The sequence below is a fragment of the Electrophorus electricus genome, chromosome 5 (genome assembly GCF_013358815.1).
Source record: "Electrophorus electricus isolate fEleEle1 chromosome 5, fEleEle1.pri, whole genome shotgun sequence".
Taxonomy (NCBI): Eukaryota; Metazoa; Chordata; class Actinopteri; order Gymnotiformes; family Gymnotidae; genus Electrophorus; species Electrophorus electricus.
Window position 1 is genome coordinate 23,113,173 of NC_049539.1, and position 18,231 is coordinate 23,131,403.

An 18,231-nucleotide genomic window follows, 5' to 3' on the forward strand; every position below is an offset into this window, starting at 1 on the left:
TCCAATGTTTAAACCTCTTGTCCCTGTAAACACTATTTGACCTCAGAAGTTTTACTAAAAACATTAAGTTGGGGACGTCTGTGGTTTTCGCGTTTGTCTTCACTGTCGAGAGGGTGTAACGCACCAGCCAGGACCGTGTGCTTGCGGACAGCTTTAGTATGCAGATATTATCGAGAGAAATTTGTGCCAAATAGAAATGCAGTTACTACAGTGGAAAAAAAAAACGTCAAATGAAAGTCACACATGACATTACGTTCCAATAGCAACATGCAGAATAAGCGCCAGAATTAAACTCAAACGCTCTATTATATTATTTTCGTGGCATTCGACCTCTTTACAGAAAAAACCCCAATATATCTATATAGCCTGTATAACTTTGCATTTAACAAAAGACAAACGCTGAATTCGTGTCAGAACTGGTAGGCCCACCGCCTGTGACGTCATCACGGTATCACGAGCCCGGTATCAGCTCGCGGCTGATGACCCTGATCCGATCTGTGAGGACTGTGATGCGCGCGGTACATGCAGTTCAGCAGCGCCCCCTGTCGTGGAGAGCACAATATTACTACATTGCTACGAAGCAGACGAGCAACACTACTATGAGAAGTAGCCCATGGTAGTTTTTTTAAAAGCTTGTTCAAATGTCAACTTCAGACGTAACTGAACAAGAGTACTGGGATATTCACGAGAAAAGTTAAAAACACAAAAGAGTTGTAAACTAGAGGTCGAGTCAGAGAGGACGTTAAGACGTTTTTAAAAAGCAGTTCTTCAGAACCGACAGTGCAGACAGCATCTATGTGGGGTCTGATTCAGGCTGCCCCATTTGGTGCAAACAGTGTGACCCTTATGTAGAAGTATATTCACAAGTATATTAAACCACAGACTGTTCAGCCCAAGTCTGCTGTATGTGTGTTGTGTGTCTTGTGTTGCAGTGCCTCTGATTGGGGTAAACTCTGTCTGCATTGTCCTGTTGCTTCTGTTCGGCTGATGTGATCAGCGGGGTGGTTGATCTCAGACTGAAGAAAACTCACTGAGCTCACACTTAGCCCTTGGCAGTGTGCCAGACTACTGATACTGGTGAATGTTCTTAAATACACAATACCTGAAACTATTCTGTCAGAGTTATTGTTTATGATTTGTTGTTGATCACACTGGAGGACGAAATATAATCTGGTAATTTTGTTACCAAAAAATAAATATTTGGTGACATTTATCAAATGTATACAAATCTTTATTCAATTGTATTAATATTCATTGATAAAATGTATGCAAAGATTTTTGAATTAGTAGCTGAAAAAGTGCCTTATACCACCTCTGAGTCACACAAAATTGACCCAAATATCTCATAGAGTAGTTTGTTCTCTACTTTGGTGTATATTTGTAATGAGTATACAATGTTATCATAGTGAATATTTCTAAACAATAAAATATTACCTCATTCCTCTACACGTCTCTGCCTCATCGATGCCAAGTAACAAGATCATGCGATCACTATCGTATTACTTGTAGTTCGAATTTGGACATTGCGCAGCTGCCATTCCCAGGCGCTAGAGGGCAATAGAGAGGTTAGTGGTTCATATAGCCGCCTTATTTTTCTGAAACTGTTATATGAAAGTTAAATACGGCCACCTTTGCTCTATTATGTGTGTAACCTCCTTCTAACGTTTCTGATTGCTCTTTAACCTAAAATAGTTTCGGAACCAGAGCTGAAATGGACACGTTTTTCGCAACAATCGCTGTAGTTGGTACTGGATGTCTGAGTTATTTTTTCTATATTCATTTTTACACTTCTCACTTCCTTTTTACAACTACTACGGTGTTTGACTGGAAACGGCGCTTGCCAAGTTATGTGTATTTACTGATTAGATATATATCCCGGTCTGTTTGGAAGAAACGCGGTCAATTAACGGAGAAAAATACAAATGACGAACTTGCTTTTTCACTGATTAACTGCAGGTACGTTGATTTCAGTCGGACAAAATAACACGTCGAGCTGTGAAGTGAACGTCAGTAGGTCTGGGTGTCCTGTCATGGAGGAGCAGGATGACTGGTGTCAATCCAACAGGTGTAACCCATTATAACCCTGTCCTGTAGGTACGAGGCGACCTCTCTGCGGAGGTACTGCAGTGCTGTGGGCTATGGCGGGGACTACCCAGACAGCGAGTTTAGGGACATCCCGCTGCTCTACCCCGAGTTCCTCTTCGCCCGCTTACTCAACATGGTCGTGTGTTCAGACCGCTTTAAGTTAAATCCTCGCGGTGAGTTTTCCTTGTTTTGTTATTTTATGGATTATGGAAACCATATGTAGGAAGCAGTATTATTAAATACTTTAATTTTTACTCGCAAGGCAACAATAAAAATCCCTTCCACTCAAGATTATTTATGAAGTCACTTAACGTGAGTGCACCTTCCACCAAAGTGCTGCATTCTATTATGTTGTTATTCATAATATTACTAAGAGTGAAGCCTCTTCAACTGTGGAAACGCCCATATATATATATATATATATATATATATATATATATATATATATATAAATAGAAATAATAGAAATAATGTGTGTGTGTGTCTTTGTCAGGGCTGGTGCGCGTGTGTGAGACGGTGCAACTGCTGCAGCCCCTGGACGAGCTGAAGAGAGGCACGTTCTCCTTGCAGGTGGAGGTGATGGAGTACAGGAGTGTGAGTGGAGGGGTGGAGGTGGTGCTTAGACTCAGTGCTAAAAGCCTCCAGCAGGGAGAGCTAGTCTGGACCAGCATCCTCACTCTGCTCTCCCCAAGGGCTGCGTACACACACACACTGCAGCTCGATGCACAAGATGCTGAGGGTAAGTACACGCACACACACACACACACACACACACACACACACACACACACACACTACCAATACAGAGGGTGGCACATAGTTGCTGTATGTACACACACAACTCACTTCTCCATCCCTCTCACTCTGTCAGGAATGTGTGTGAGGTGTGTTAAGGTAGCAGTTCCATGGTGGGCAGGTGTGGGGGGTGTGTGCTCGGAGCACGTCCTCCCCGTTCCGGTCTCGGTGCTCGGGTATGGCTGTCCCACATCCCTGTGGTCTCTCTCCAGGTGTCTGGCAGAGACAGAGAAGCTGAAAGGTAAGAGGTCACCAGATCTTCTGTTCCCTGGACCACAGCTGCTCTAAGCCCACACACACAGTTTTGACTGCAACTGCCAGATACAATAACTTGGAGCACTGGTCTGAGGTCAGTTTACTGCTGTCTCTCTTGGATAGGTGGAGCTTGTTCTACATGTGTGTTAAGTCTTCCCGTACACACCAAATATAGATGTAGCTGACAGCACAGAACAAGAACTGTCAGTGTCATAAAGCACATAGACATGCACGTGTGTGTGTGTGTGTGTGTGTGTGTGTGTGTGTTCAGGAGCCGAGGCCGTGAGAGCTCCTCTCACCCTGACTGTGCGCTACACACACCCTCTCTCCTTACCGAAAGCCGTCAACATCAGGATCAGCGAGATGACAGCTGGCCCGGACACGCAGCCATGCAGAAACTACGTCCTTCACATGGAGGACCAGAGGACAGGTGCACTGCTCCTGATGGGGGCGATAGAGAGACTGTAGAATAGGAGTGGTGGGACGAAACTGTTTCTCTCCTCGGTGTGTGATGTCGTCTTACACTGAAGCCGAGAACGTCCGCTGAAAAAACTGCAGAGTTCTACGTGTGTATATACATATATACAAAATTCTACATATACATACTACTACAATCCCCTGAACACTGAGTACAAATTCCAGATGGACCCCAGGGCAGTGACCCTGTTTCAGAACACCTGAATGTTCACATGTGTGATGTGATGCAGTAAAGTGTTCCCTCATATTCAATAAAATACTTACCAGTACTCTTGTATTTTGAGCCTTTTTTTCCTCACACACTTTGCTGTCAGAAAAGCCTGTTGTATAATACAGTCTCTAGTCATTATACTACTGTTTTAAAAGGACTCTGAGCACCAGGGTTGGGCTGTAATAGCAGAGTAGGGCCATCAGGGGGCAGCAGGGGTCTAAAGCCATGCTGCTGTGCTCTATTCAGGAGCAGTGTGTCTGTCTTTTAGAGCTCTGCGGTGCCCTCAGGCCTGCCTTTTCTGTAATTACATGTATGAAAGAATGTTTCATGAGCATTATAATTAAATATTTATGAGGATGAGGAGTACAGCCTTCCTCACATGCACAATCTCATCTTGCAGGTGGAGATACTTTAACGGATGAAGATAACAGTAATCTCCCTGGATATGTGGAGAAAGGGAAATATTCATACTCCTAATTACATAAACAATTATGCAGAACTAATGGTGCACATTTTGTCTACAGGACTTTTAATCAACTGTCTCAGCCTCAGTGAAACATCTGAGAATGCTCAATTCCTGAAGGCAGAACTACAGTCTCACATACACACACTCGCTTACTCATGCAGGCAAAGCTTTTATACCCTTTGTGCTTGGTTTAGAAGGATAAGGAGGGGCAGTGTTGTGGTGGTTTAGCTGGGTGAGGGAGGCAGCTCTGTGATTGGTGTAGCTGGGTGAGGGAGGCAGCTCTGTGATTGGTGTAGCTGGGTGAGGGAGGCAGTGCTGTAATTGGTGTAGCTGAGTGAGATGCTGTGATTGGTTTAACTTGGTGAGGAAGGCAGTGCTGTAGCCGTCACTGAATGCTCACTGTCCATTTGCTGAAATCGCTGAGCTCACACTGAGCCCTTGGCACTGTGCCAGACTACTGATACTGGTGAATGTTCTTAAATACACAATACCTGAAACTATTCTGTCAGAGTTACTGTTTATGAATTGTTGTTGATCACACTGGAGAATGAAATATAATCTGGTAATTTTGTTACCAAAAAATAAATATTTGGTGACATTTATCAAATGTATACAAATCTTTATTCAACTTTATTAATATTAATTATAAAATGCATGCAAGGATTTTTGAATTAGTAGCTGAAAAAGTGCCTTATAACACCTCTGAGTCACACATAATGGACATACATATCTCATGACCAACGTTACCCCAGTTTGTTCTCTACTTCGGAGTATATTTGTAATGAGTATACAATGTTATCATAGTGAATATTTCTAAACAATAAAATATTACCTCATTCCTCTACACGTCTCTGCCTCATCGATGCCAAGTAACAAGATCATGCGATCACTATTGTATTACTTGTAGTTCGAATTTGGACATTGCGCAGCTGCCATTCCCAGGCGCTAGAGGGCAATCGAGAGGTTAATGGTTCATATAGCCGCCTTATTTTTTCTAACAATGTTACGTGAAGTTAAAAACGAAAGCTTTTCTTTGTTGTAAACGTGCGTAATCTCCTAGAATATTTTTCATTGCTTGTTAACCTAAATCTAGTTTCCAAAGACACGGAACCAGAGCTGAAATGGACACGTTTTTCGCAACAATCGCTGTAGTTGGTACTGGATGTCTGAGTTATTTTTTCTATATTCATTTTTACACTTCTCACTCCCTTTTTACAACTACTGCGGTGTTTGACTGGAAACGGCGCTTGCCAGGTTATGTGTATTTACTGATTAGATATATATCCCGGTCTGTTTGGAAGAAACGCGGTCAATTAACGGAGAAAAATACAAATGACGAACTTGCTTTTTCACTAATTAACTGCAGGTACGTTGATTTCAGTCGGACAAAATAACACGTTGAGCTGTGAAGTGAACGTCAGTAGGTCTGGGTGTCCTGTCATGGAGGAGCAGGATGACTGGTGTCAATCCAACAGGTGTAACCCATTATAACCCTGTCCTGTAGGTACGAGGCGACCTCTCTGCGGAGGTACTGCAGTGCTGTGGGCTATGGCGGGGACTACCCAGACAGCGAGTTTAGGGACATCCCGCTGCTCTACCCCGAGTTCCTCTTCGCCCGCTTACTCAACATGGTCGTATGTTCAGACCGCTTTAAGTTAAATCCTCGCGGTGAGTTTTCCTTGTGTTTTATTTTATGGATTATGGAAACCATATGTAGGGAACAGTATTATTAAATACTTTAATTTTTACTCGCAAGGCAACAATAAAAATCCCTTCCACTCAAGATTATTTATGAAGTCACTTAACGTGAGTGCACCTTCCACCAAAGTGCTGCATTCCATTATGTTGTTATTCATAATATTACTAAGAGTGAAGCCTCTTCAACTGTGGAAACGCCCATATATATATATATATATAATGTGTGTGTGTGTGTGTGTGTGTGTGTGTGTGTCTTTGTCAGGGCTGGTGCGCGTGTGTGAGACGGTGCAACTGCTGCAGCCCCTGGATGAGCTGAAGAGAGGCACGTTCTCCCTGCAGGTGGAGGTGATGGAGTACAGGAGTGTGAGTGGAGGGGTGGAGGTGGTGCTTAGACTCAGTGCTAAAAGCCTCCAGCAGGGAGAGCTAGTCTGGACCAGCATCCTCACTCTGCTCTCCCCAAGGGCTGCGTACACACACACACTGCAGCTCGATGCACAAGATGCTGAGGGTAAGTACACACACACACACACACACACACACACACACTACCAATACAGAGGGTGGCACATAGTTGCTGTATGTACACACACAACTCACTTCTCCATCCCTCTCACTCTGTCAGGAATGTGTGTGAGGTGTGTTAAGGTAGCAGTTCCATGGTGGGCAGGTGTGGGGGGTGTGTGCTCGGAGCACGTCCTCCCCGTTCCGGTCTCGGTGCTCGGGTATGGCTGTCCCACATCCCTGTGGTCTCTCTCCAGGTGTCTGGCAGAGACAGAGAAGCTGAAAGGTAAGAGGTCACCAGATCTTCTGTTCCCTGGACCACAGCTGCTCTAAGCCCACACACACAGTTTTGACTGCAACTGCCAGATACAATAACTTGGAGCACTGGTCTGAGGTCAGTTTACTGCTGTCTCTCTTGGATAGGTGGAGCTTGTTCTACATGTGTGTTAAGTCTTCCCGTACACACCAAATATAGATGTAGCTGACAGCACAGAACAAGAACTGTCAGTGTCATAAAGCACATAGACATGCACGTGTGTGTTTGTGTGTGTGTTCAGGAGCCGAGGCCATGAGAGCTCCTCTCACCCTGACTGTGCGCTACACACACCCTCTCTCCTTACCGAAAGCCGTCAACATCAGGATCAGCGAGACGACAGCTGGCCCGGACACGCAGCCATGCAGAAACTACGTCCTTCACATGGAGGACCAGAGGACAGGTGCACTGCTCCTGATGGGGGCGATAGAGAGACTGTAGAATAGGAGTGGTGGGACGAAACTGTTTCTCTACTCGGTGTGTGATGTCGTGTTACACTGAAGCCGAGAACGTCCGCTGCAAAAACTGCAGAGTTCTACGTGTGTATATACATGTATACAAAATTCTACATATACATACTACTACAACCACCTGAACACTGTGAGTACAAATTCCAGATGGACCCCAGGGCAGTGACCCTGTTTCAGAACACCTGAATGTTCACACGTGTGATGTGATGCAGTAAAGTGTTTCCTCATATTCAATAAAATACTTACCAGTACTCTTGTATTTTGAGCCTTTTTTTCCTCACACACTTTGCTGTCAGAAAAGCCTGTTGTATAATAGTCTCTAGTCATTATACTACTGTTTTAAAAGGACTCTGAGCACCAGGTTTGGGCTGTAATAGCAGAGTAGGGCCACCAGGGGGCAGCAGGGGTCTAAAGCCATGCGGCTGTGCTCTATTCAGGAGCAGTGTGTCTGTCTTTTAGAGCTCTGCGGTGCCCTCAGGCCTGCCTTGTCTGTAATTACATGTATGAAAGAATGTTTCATGAGCATTATAATTAAATATTTATGAGAATAAGGAGTACAGCCTTCCTCACAGATGCACAGATCCTCATCTTGCAGGTGGAGATACTTTAACGGATGAAGATAACAGTAATCTCCCTGCATATGTGGAGAAAGGGAAATGTCCATACTCCCAAGCTTACGTAAAATTCATCTCATAACCAGTGAAGTAGAACGACTGTGTACAGGACTCTTAATCTTAAGTGTCTCAGTCCTGAGTTATCTGTGATGTATCTGAGCATGCTTGGTTCTTGAAATTGGATCTACAGTATCTCCTAGTTGTGTCGTAAGGCCTTTATTCTCTTTGTGGTTTGTGTGCTTGGGAGGGGAGGTGCAGCACTGTGGTTGGTTTGGCTGTGTGAGGCGTGACAGGCCTGTCATAACTGTTTCTTCTGCTGCTGTTTTCTTGACTTTTTTTTTCGACGTTTCCAGACGTCAGAACGCGTAGTTTAAGACATGGTGTCACGATGAAGAATAATCCAGTTTGAACAGATCTCACACCACACAAGTTTCACAGACAAAAATCACCACATTCAAAGCATTACATGAACTACCTATGATGGGTGATTCAGAATATAATTTTTTGAGGGAAACTGCACACACTGTTTCTTATACACCCTTATGCGTAAGGAATTAACATAGGGGCAAATGAGCTGGCAGTGTGACCGTGGCGTGTCCGTGGCGTGACCGTGGTGTGCTTTGGCCATGAATGTTCTGTCACACAAACATAACAGTGATGGTTAATTCACAAAGGCCTGATTCTGTCAAACATGCTGTGTGGTAGGGAGAGATTCATTGGCTGGAGTGCAGACCCATGCACGCACAGATGCTCTGTGAGGCTCCGCCTCCTTCACAGTGATCGAGGTGGTCCAGATGGTGTGGGTATCAGCGCAATGACCTGAGCGAAACCAGAGTGAATGTTCAGAGCACTCCTACAGAGCTGAGACACTGCTTTGGTAAGACTCCACCTGCACCCTGATAACTCACATACTGTTTTTTGTGGTGTCATTAGATTGGGTGTGTGCTGTCTGAATCAGAGAGGGAGAGCTGGAGGTGGATTGTGTGTGTGTGTTTCTTAGAGAGGGAGAGGAGCTTGACTGTGTGTGTGTGTGTGTGTGTCAGACAGGAAGAGAAGGAATTGGACTATGTGTCAGTGAGAGAGAAAAGGAGCTTGATTGTGTGTGTGTGTGTCAGAAAGAGAGTAGGCACTTGATTGCGTATGTCAGAGAGAGAGAGAAGGAACTGGAATGTGTGTGTGTGTGTGTGTGTGTGTCAGAGAGGGACTTTTAAAGGAACGCTGGGTAGCAGCCTTGTCTTCCACTCAGGAATCTCATGGGGATTCAGAGTTATTTTTGCTCCATCAGAGGTTCTCCCTTCTTCACTCGCCTCAGCGGAACAAGCACCTCATGCCAGCCTCTTCTCTTCTGGAACAGTCTCTCTCCTCAGCATCAGACAGACACAGCTCTTCCTGGCACTGGGTGTGCTTAGCCCAGCCACGGCAGTGCTCCTACCTTTTAATAGCACAGTCTCTGTTAATCTCTCCTGCTCATGCGGAGGTACTAGAGTGTGGCTTTAGTGCGGTGCCAGAAGCCCTGACACAGGTAGGTCTGCTACAGTGAATGCTACATGTGCAGGGGCAGCTGCACCGTTTTATACTTTCGTTTTAATGAGTGCTGTGACATTTGATTGTATTTGTATTATTTAAAGCAATTAGTGGTGATGTGTACACTGGTTCTCGAGGTTCTTTCTCCTTTTCTTTCTCTCTTTCTGTATGTCCATCTCTCTGTCTCTCAGGCTCTGGTAGAAAGACGCCATATGTGAAGTAGCCGAAGAACCTGATGAACAGGCTCCTGTCCTCTACTGAGCATGCTACGAAAAGCACCATGCTGTTCCTGGACGCCCGCAGGACAGTGCAAAACCTACCTTTGACCTCAGTGGTCACAACCCTGGAGGAACTCTCTGCCCAGAGGTCCAGTCACCTGGACAGAGAGGCCAATGTGTGTGACAGACAGGATGGCGTGTGTGATGACACAGTGCTCAGGTCGATGTCGAATGGCCTGAGACAGATGGACAGCAACGAGCAGCTTGACGTGCGGAGAGCTGGTGAGATCCATCCCACTAGGGGGAGGAGCCAATGCGGTGAGGGGAGGAGCCAGAATGATTTCTCGGAGGCGGAGTCTAGCATGGCGGATGGCGGAGAGGAGTCTGTGGAGAGGTCGTCCTCTGTGGGTGTGAGCTGTGAGGACACGTGCATGTTGGGGTTCACACAAGTGGATGCCTGTGACAGCATCGCACTCATCGATGAAGACGACGATGATGTTTCTCTTAGAGAGAGGACCGTCACTGATGTCTCTGTTGTGGAGGGCAACGCCGCCGAGCTGGTGTGCGGCAGGGTCACGTCCATCTCCCTGGCCTCTTCTCACTCCATCTGTGAGAGGCGGGGCAATAGCTTGGTGGCCACACCTTTGCCTGAGGAAGAGGAGGAGCCATGCAAAAAGCCAAAACCCTTGTGTTGTTATTGCACAGTCCTCTAAACACATGCTGATTCAGGACACAGCTGTTACCATCCCACTTACAGTTACAGGGATGATGCTGCGGGAGGCAGCAGAGAGCAATGAGACCAATGGTCTGCACACACCGCTGAAGGCTACACGCATGTGATTCCAGTTTTTCTTCTTGGTGTTTACATTTATAGGGTTTTTATGCTGCTCTAGTCCAGAGCATGTGTTTAGTTGTCTCGATGGCAGCAATCCTTACGCTAGCATATCCAGGACATAGTCTCAGTGTTTTCTCTGCTGTGTAACGATTCCCCGACTAACATGTTAGAGTCCAGTACACACCCTGACGCACTGGACAACCACTTACAATATTTTACCATTTCAGTATCCAGCAGAGTGACAGAACATGTGAGATCCTGTGCAAAAGCACTCTTAGCACTGAATAAAGGTAATCTAAAAGAGACTATTATTCACTATTATTCACAATATTTCCTATGTTTAAATGTGTTTAATAATGTCAGGTACAGTTTCCTGCTCTGTGGCTGTTTCGCAGTAATTTCAGAAATAAAATCATTGATTGTTCATGTTTACGTGCTTATGTGGGTCTCATTCTGCCATGTTGGTGTAGTATCATACTTGTCACACTGCCAATGGGGTGTGTGTGTGTGTGTGTTGGTGGGCAGCTGGCAATCGAGTCTTCCCAGTGTTTTTTCTTACTGAATGGCAGACTTACTACTATATTTACTACTATAACCTCATTGACTACCAAAGTCAGCAGTATAACCGCAGAGAAGGAAGGACATTTCTGGAAATGCTGTGTGTGTGTGTGTGTGTGTGTGTGTGTGTGTGTGTGTGTGTGTTAAGATAATTCTGAGCTCTCTTATCTGCCTGCCCCATGTAGGGTTAACTCTCCTCCCCCAGTAGACCCTATAGGTCATACACACACACACACACACACACACACACACACACTCATTCTACATATCCTCTGCATGCTGGATAGCCTGGAGTCAGCCCTGACTTTACACTGGACTCTGTCTGGAGTACTACAGTTTTCCCAAGGATAGAGCCAGATGGGCATGTCTTTTCTGGACCGCGGGAGTGCCACCTGAAAGATCTCAGAAGAGGTAAGCTGTGGAAGACGAACATCTAGACTTTACATCAACTCAGAGTCAGCCCTGACCGTAGCCCTGACCCCAACCCTGACCGTAGCCCTGACCCTGCTGCAGGAACAGGCCATGTTCCAGAACGTAGCACTTTGCAGTGCTAGCCCTGCGCAGCCAAAAATAACCATAATCACCACACACACTCCCATGTATCATGACTCTGCAATGTGTGTGTGTGAATTTGTGATAGTGGATTCACACACTGTGATGTATAACTGAAAGGTCAAAATATCTCACTGACATTCATAACCGCAAAGGGCCAAAATATCCGTCGAAGTATGTGCATGTTTGCGTGAGAAAGAGAGAGAGCTCGGTTAACCCAGCAACCCCCCTGCCCCTCTCTGCTATCTCCACAGCTCAGATGTCTGAGGGGCTTGCTACAGGAAGAGAAGAGGGAGAGGAGGATGAAGCTGAGGTCGTTAGTGTGCGGATGAGGGACGAGGGGAACACAGCCGTCATGAACAGTGCAGTGAGCATCACAGTCTTCATCCTGCTCACCACAGCCATCGCCATAATGACAGGTATGAACCCTACACACATATGTATACAGTACAGATCTCCGCAACAACCTATATCTACACATACAGTACAGATCTCCAGAGATCTCCTGAACAACCTATATCACAAAAGGACATGTAGAAAAAGTACAAAAGTATATTGTGAAAATGTAGTATGGTTAACTGGAGTTATTTCTGATTGGGAATATCTGAACAGATTTAAGGCTTTTGATGTTGCTGTGAATGAATATTCCAACGATGAAAGTGTTCAGCCTAAGAAAAGAACTGAAAACCAGCTTCAAATGTCTATCATGTATGTAGCGATGGGCTGGCCTGGCTCCATCACACCATTGGCTGCATCCAGAACCATACATTACTATACTACACATACTAATATACTATCTTTGACATACTCTTTAGTATGGCGGTTTGCAGTAGTTAAGACCATTAGGGCCAAGTCTGTGTCAAAACTGGGACGCTGCCTCTGGATGGGCTGGATTGTAACTTCTGGAAGCAAATAATAAAGTTAATACAATTCAACAGAATTTCAATACATCATTTAACATTTAATTGCTGTTTAACATTATTTTTTTTTAGTATTTATTGGGTTATCAACATTAAAACAGCCAAAGAGTCTTTCATTCAATTTTAGCTGCTTCATTTAACAGTATTTCAGGATTTCAACAGAATTTTAGCATTTTATTTTATGTTTAAACAGCTTTTAATATAATTTTACAGTTTTTCAAGATTTCATCAGTATTTAATTTTACATTTCAAGTTTTAATAATCATTTCACAGTATTTATCAGGTAATTAACGTTAAAAAAGCCAAATAGCCTTTTCCCCATTTTTAGCCACTTTGTCAAGATGAAACTTGTTCATGAACTTTGCCTTTCTAGTTTTTTTTATTTATTATTATTATTATTTTTTTATTGTAGTCTTAATAAAATGGTAAATGTAGGAGCAAATGTTTGTTGAAATATTGCAGCTTTCAAAACACCGCTGCTGAAACAGTAATGAACATTACTTGATATGGTGATGTTTACTGATGGTTGAGAAACCTTAAATCTTATACAATATGTGTCAGTTCAGGTTAATAAAAAGTTGTAATGGGTAATAGAGTGTTAGCTTATGGTTAAAGCTTTACTGTTTAATCACATTAATTCATCGGAGGTGTGCAGTTAGGTGAAAACATACCCTGACACATTACTAGCCTATAGAATTAAGTGACGATACCTACAACAGCATCTATTAAATATGCCATTAGTAATTTGTCAAATATATTAACCAGTCAAAACTTTTCTTTTCAATTGCAATTAACGTTAGCTACAACTAACATCAGCCTCCATTTAGCCAATGAAAAGCTACAGGGACTTTTATTCTGTTTAAATACATTATTGGCATTCAGTAATGGTAGAAAGAGCTCCATGTGCAACAACCACAGATGGAGGCGTTTACTCGGATGGTCAACGACCACAGATGGAGGTGTGCACTCGAGTGATCAACGACTGCAGATGGAGGCGTGTACTTGAGTGATCAACAACCGCAGATGGAGGCGTGTACTCAGGAGGTCAACGACCTCAAATGGAGGCATGTACTCGGATGGTCAATGACCACAGATGGAGGCGTGTACTCAGGAGGTCAATGACCACAGATGGAGGCGTGTACCCAGGTGTTTAATGACTACAGATGGAGGCATGTACTTGGGTGTTTGATGACCACAGTTGGAGGCATGAACTCAGCGGTCTTGTGGATGATTTCTGAGTTCTCTTACCCCAAAACCAAAACAACAGCACAAACACTAGTTTATGGGCTATGGGTGTAAGACAGGGTGTGATTTTGAACACAACAGAAATCCATGTATCTATGGAACTCCTTCATGCTGACATTACTCGTCTAAAAGAGGAAGACGATTCAGTGTGATTAAAGGTGCTGATAAAAATGATCTTCTTTCCGTTCCGTCTCCGCCTCTCTCTCCATCCCCACACCCACCAGGCGTTGGAGCAGAGGTGGATGTGTGTGCCTCCTGCCATGCGAATGCCACCTGTGAGGATAAGACCGACGGCACCGGAGGGAAAGTCTGTAACTGCATGTATGGCTTTGTGGGTAACGGGAGAACTCACTGCCAAGGTAACACACACACACACACAAATGAGATAACTCACTGCCAAGGTAACACACACACACACACAAATGAAATAACTCACTGCCAAGGTAACACACACACACACACACACAAATGAGATAACTCACTGCCAAGATAACACACACACACACACACACAAATGAGATAACTCACTGCCAAGGTAACACACACACACAGACACACACACACAAATGAGATAACTCACTGCCAAGGTAACACACACACACACACATACACACACACACACACAAATGAGATAACTCACTGCCAAGGTAACACACACACACAGACACACACACACACAAATGAGATAACTCACTGCCAAGGTAACACACACACACACACACACAAATGAGATAACTCACTGCCAAGGTAACACACACATACAGACACACACACACAAATGAGATAACTCACTGCCAAGGTAACACACACACAGACACACACAAATGAGATAACTCACTGCCAAGGTAACACACACACACAGACACACACACACAAATGAGATAACTCACTGCCAAGGTAACACACACACACACACACACACACACACACACACACACACACACAAATGAGATAACTCACTGCCAAGGTAACACACACACACACAGACACACACACACAAATGAGATAACTCACTGCCAAGGTAACACACACACACACACACACACACACACACAAATGAGATAACTCACTGCCAAGGTAACACACACACACACACACACACACAAATGAGATAACTCACTGCCAAGGTAACACACACACACACACACACACACACACACACACACACAAATGAGATAACTCACTGCCAAGGTAACACACACACACACACAAATGAGATAACTCACTGCCAAGGTAACACATACTCACACACACACACACACACAAATGAGATAACTCACTGCCAAGGTAACACACACATACAGACACACACACACAAATGAGATAACTCACTGCCAAGGTAACACACACACAGACACACACAAATGAGATAACTCACTGCCAAGGTAACACACACACACAGACACACACACACAAATGAGATAACTCACTGCCAAGGTAACACACACACACACACACACACACACACACACACACACACACACAAATGAGATAACTCACTGCCAAGGTAACACACACACACACAGACACACACACACAAATGAGATAACTCACTGCCAAGGTAACACACACACACACACACACACACACACACAAATGAGATAACTCACTGCCAAGGTAACACACACACACACACACACACACAAATGAGATAACTCACTGCCAAGGTAACACACACACACACACACACACACACACACACGCGCACAAATGAGATAACTCACTGCCAAGGTAACACACACACACAGACACACACACACACACACACAAATGAGATAACTCACTGCCAAGGTAACACACACACACACACACACACACACAAATGAGATAACTCACTGCCAAGATAACACACACACACACACGCACAAATGAGATAACTCACTGCCAAGGTAACACACACACACACACACACACAAATGAGATAACTCACTGCCAAGGTAACACACACACACACACACACACACACACACACACACAAATGAGATAACTCACTGCCAAGGTAACACACACACACACACAAATGAGATAACTCACTGCCAAGGTAACACATACTCACACACACACACACACACAAATGAGATAACTCACTGCCAAGGTAACACACACACACAGACACACACAAATGAGATAACTCACTGCCAAGGTAACACACAGGGAGAATGTACTGCCAAGGTTCCTCACACACACTAAATGAAAGAATTCATTGCCAAGGTTCCTCACACTCACACATGAACAAACATGAGAACTCAATGCCAATATCCCTCTCCTCCATCACTCACTCACACACACACACACGGCCTACAGCTGATTTACCTCCTTCACCAGACATTAAAGTGACGTTAAATCATTTACCTCTATCAGTACCTCACTACCTCTAACATTACATCACTACCTCTACTATTTGGTAGAACTGTATTTGAGGCTGAAAACCTTGGTGTAGATATAGAATTTATCAGTGGCTTTTCTTTGGTTGTATGGTTCCTTAGCACTATGTTGTAGACACAGCTGTTGTATATGGTCCATGTGAACTGTGGATTCCAGAGATACATGGTCACACGCAAGTGTAGTCCCTGTGCAATGCTTTCTTTGTGAACTGCATTACATATAAAATATGTTCCATGTGAAAGGTGGTTTTCTGACTATTTTTGTACCTATTGTGATGTCCGGTGTGGACCAGAGGATGGGTTTCACCTTTCAATCTTGGTTCCTCTGGAGGTTTCTTGTTCACACTCTTAGAAATGTTTCCTTGCCACTGTCACCTTTAGTGTGCTTACTTGGGGCTTGAACTCTGACATTTGTAAAGCTGCTTTGTGACAACGGCTGTTGTAAAAAGCGCTATATAAACAACTTTCGGCTGATCCTGGTAAAATCTGGTCTGTGTGACGTGGTCTATGTGAAAGTTCTCCTCAGTGTGCCTGTCCATCTTGTTCGTTAGACAAGGATGAGTGTCAGCTGGGGCGAATCTGCGGTGATCACAGCACGTGCCACAACACCCACGGCAGCTACTACTGCACCTGTGTGTCAGGCTACACCCCCACCAACCACAAGGCCGTCTTCATCCCCAACGATGGAACCTACTGCCATGGTGAGGCACCTCCAAGCCAACCGACCAGCATAAAACACATCGTAGACTTACGTCATTACATGCTATTTTCCTACTTTTATTTACCTGCGTGTGTGTGTTTTTGTTTTTCCCAGATGTAGACGAGTGTGAGGTAGAGAATATTTGCGGAGAGGGAGGTGTGTGTATGAACAAAGAAGGGGATTTCTCTTGTACTTGCCAGATTGGATACACAGTTCAGAAAGGATTCGAACCCTTCCAGCCTCTCAGAGACAAGGCCTACTGCGAGAGTACGTACAAACAAACTTCCGATTTGCGCTACATAACCATGTTGTCATTCCTAAACCTCCAAACTGTGTGTGTGTGTGCGTGCGTGCGTGCGTGTGTGTGTGTGTGTGTGTGTGTGTGTGTGTGTGTGTGTGTGTGTGTGTGTGTGTGTAGTGGTAGACTGCGGTGCTCCCCCTGTTGTCCAACATGCTGTACAGCTCTCTCCATCCAACACCCATTATGGTAGCACTGTACAGTTTGGCTGTGCAGATGGCTTTGTCTGGAGGAACGGTGTCAACACCACTGTCTGTGGCCCTGACGGACGCTGGAGTGGCCCCAGCTTGCACTGTGAAGGTAAACAAAAATAACATGACACCACACTGTGGAGGGTTTCCAACTCCAACTCTGATTCAACTCTGGTGATGAGTTTATGAGAAATACCAGGCTATGGAGTGCTGTGGTCCCCCAGCATCTGAGAGCTGTTACACAGGTGCTCAGACATTTACTAAATAGCTAACAGATGCTTTTAGTCTGTACTGGTGGTGTAGGTTTCATTTCAACTTTAGGGGGAGGGGACACAGCTCACACCACCCAACCTAACACATTATAAGAGTAGTGTGAGGGGACATCACTCACACCACCCAACCTAACACATTATATGAGTAGTGTAAGGGGACATCACTCACACCACCCAACCTAACACATTATAAGAGTAGTGTGAGGGGACATCACTCACACCGCCCAACCTAACACATTATAAGAGTAGTGTGAGGGGACATCACTCACACCACCCAACCTAACAGATTATATGAGTAGTGTGAGGGGACATCACTCACACCACCCAACCTAACACATTATATGAGTAGTGTGAGGGAACATCACTCACACCACCCAATCTAACACATTATATGAGCAGTATGAGGGGACATCACTCACATATCACCTAACCTAACACATTATATGAGCAGTGTGAGGGGACATCACTCACATATCACCCAACCTAACACATATGAGTAGTGTGAGCTACATCCCCCCCCGCCCAAAACTACACCTATGGTCTGTCCTAACTAGAGTTATTTGCTCACAGTGAATGACGACAACATTTGTTCCTAACTACTCATAGTGGATGACATTTACTGTTCATATCATGCACTGTTCATAGCTGC

General features: G+C 44.6%; 3 protein-coding genes across 12 annotated transcripts in view; all 3 read left to right on the forward strand.

Annotated features, from left to right (window-relative positions):
* The first annotated feature begins 1,593 nt into the window (after positions 1-1,593).
* si:ch211-12e13.1 lies at positions 1,594-7,522 on the forward strand. 2 transcript variants are annotated; one of them, XM_035526231.1, is made up of 6 exons: positions 1,594-1,745; positions 5,445-5,655; positions 5,794-5,957; positions 6,250-6,495; positions 6,610-6,774; positions 7,046-7,522. In XM_035526231.1, the coding sequence occupies exons 1-6, from the start codon at positions 1,712-1,714 to the stop codon at positions 7,240-7,242; spliced, it is 1,017 nt and encodes a 338-aa protein (XP_035382124.1). In that variant the 5' UTR covers positions 1,594-1,711; the 3' UTR covers positions 7,243-7,522. The 2 variants fall into 2 exon arrangements, with proteins under 2 accessions (XP_035382124.1, XP_035382125.1); XM_035526232.1 differs by lacking the exons at positions 5,445-5,655; positions 5,794-5,957; positions 6,250-6,495; positions 6,610-6,774; positions 7,046-7,522 and adding exons at positions 2,095-2,258; positions 2,579-2,824; positions 2,957-3,121; positions 3,407-3,881 and having other exon boundaries at positions 1,594-1,956.
* A 1,151-nt stretch (positions 7,523-8,673) lies between these two features.
* On the forward strand, positions 8,674-10,881 carry si:ch211-12e13.12. Of its 4 annotated transcripts, none has more exons than XM_027029758.2 (3): positions 8,674-8,762; positions 9,171-9,407; positions 9,601-10,881. In XM_027029758.2, exon 3 carries the CDS (start codon positions 9,645-9,647, stop codon positions 10,338-10,340), a length of 696 nt encoding a protein of 231 aa, XP_026885559.2. In that variant the 5' UTR covers positions 8,674-8,762; positions 9,171-9,407; positions 9,601-9,644; the 3' UTR covers positions 10,341-10,881. The 4 variants fall into 4 exon arrangements, with proteins under 4 accessions (XP_026885559.2, XP_026885560.2, XP_035382154.1 ...); XM_027029759.2 differs by having other exon boundaries at positions 8,676-8,762; positions 9,132-9,407; XM_035526261.1 differs by lacking the exon at positions 9,171-9,407 and having other exon boundaries at positions 8,709-8,762.
* A 421-nt stretch (positions 10,882-11,302) lies between these two features.
* susd1 (sushi domain containing 1) overlaps positions 11,303-18,231 on the forward strand; it is a 14,671-nt gene continuing 7,742 nt past the window's right edge. For 4 of the 6 annotated variants that reach the window (XR_004776019.1, XR_004776020.1, XM_035526182.1 and 1 more), the window contains exons 1-5: positions 11,729-11,991; positions 13,962-14,096; positions 16,673-16,822; positions 16,936-17,088; positions 17,240-17,419. Coding sequence is in view for 4 of the 6 variants with exons in the window: in XM_035526182.1 (XP_035382075.1) it covers positions 11,832-11,991; positions 13,962-14,096; positions 16,673-16,822; positions 16,936-17,088; positions 17,240-17,419 (778 nt within the window). In the remaining 2 variants the exon portion in view is untranslated. Of the gene's footprint in view, positions 11,432-11,728; positions 11,992-13,410; positions 13,639-13,961; positions 14,097-16,672; positions 16,823-16,935; positions 17,089-17,239; positions 17,420-18,231 lie in introns of those variants that run through there. The other 2 variants (XM_035526181.1, XM_035526183.1) reach the window with 2 other exon arrangements.

Excerpts from the sequence above, each read along its gene's own strand:
- si:ch211-12e13.1 (XM_035526231.1), top strand. The coding sequence starts at position 1,712 with ATGGACACGTTTTTCGCAACAATCGCTGTAGTTG. Across the intron at positions 5,958-6,249 it reads CTTTAAGTTAAATCCTCGCG|GGCTGGTGCGCGTGTGTGAG; the intron begins GTGAGTTTTCCT and ends TGTCTTTGTCAG. Across the intron at positions 6,775-7,045 it reads AGAGACAGAGAAGCTGAAAG|GAGCCGAGGCCATGAGAGCT; the intron begins GTAAGAGGTCAC and ends GTGTGTGTTCAG.
- si:ch211-12e13.12 (XM_027029758.2), top strand. The coding sequence starts at position 9,645 with ATGAACAGGCTCCTGTCCTCTACTGAGCATGCTACGAAAAGCACCATG.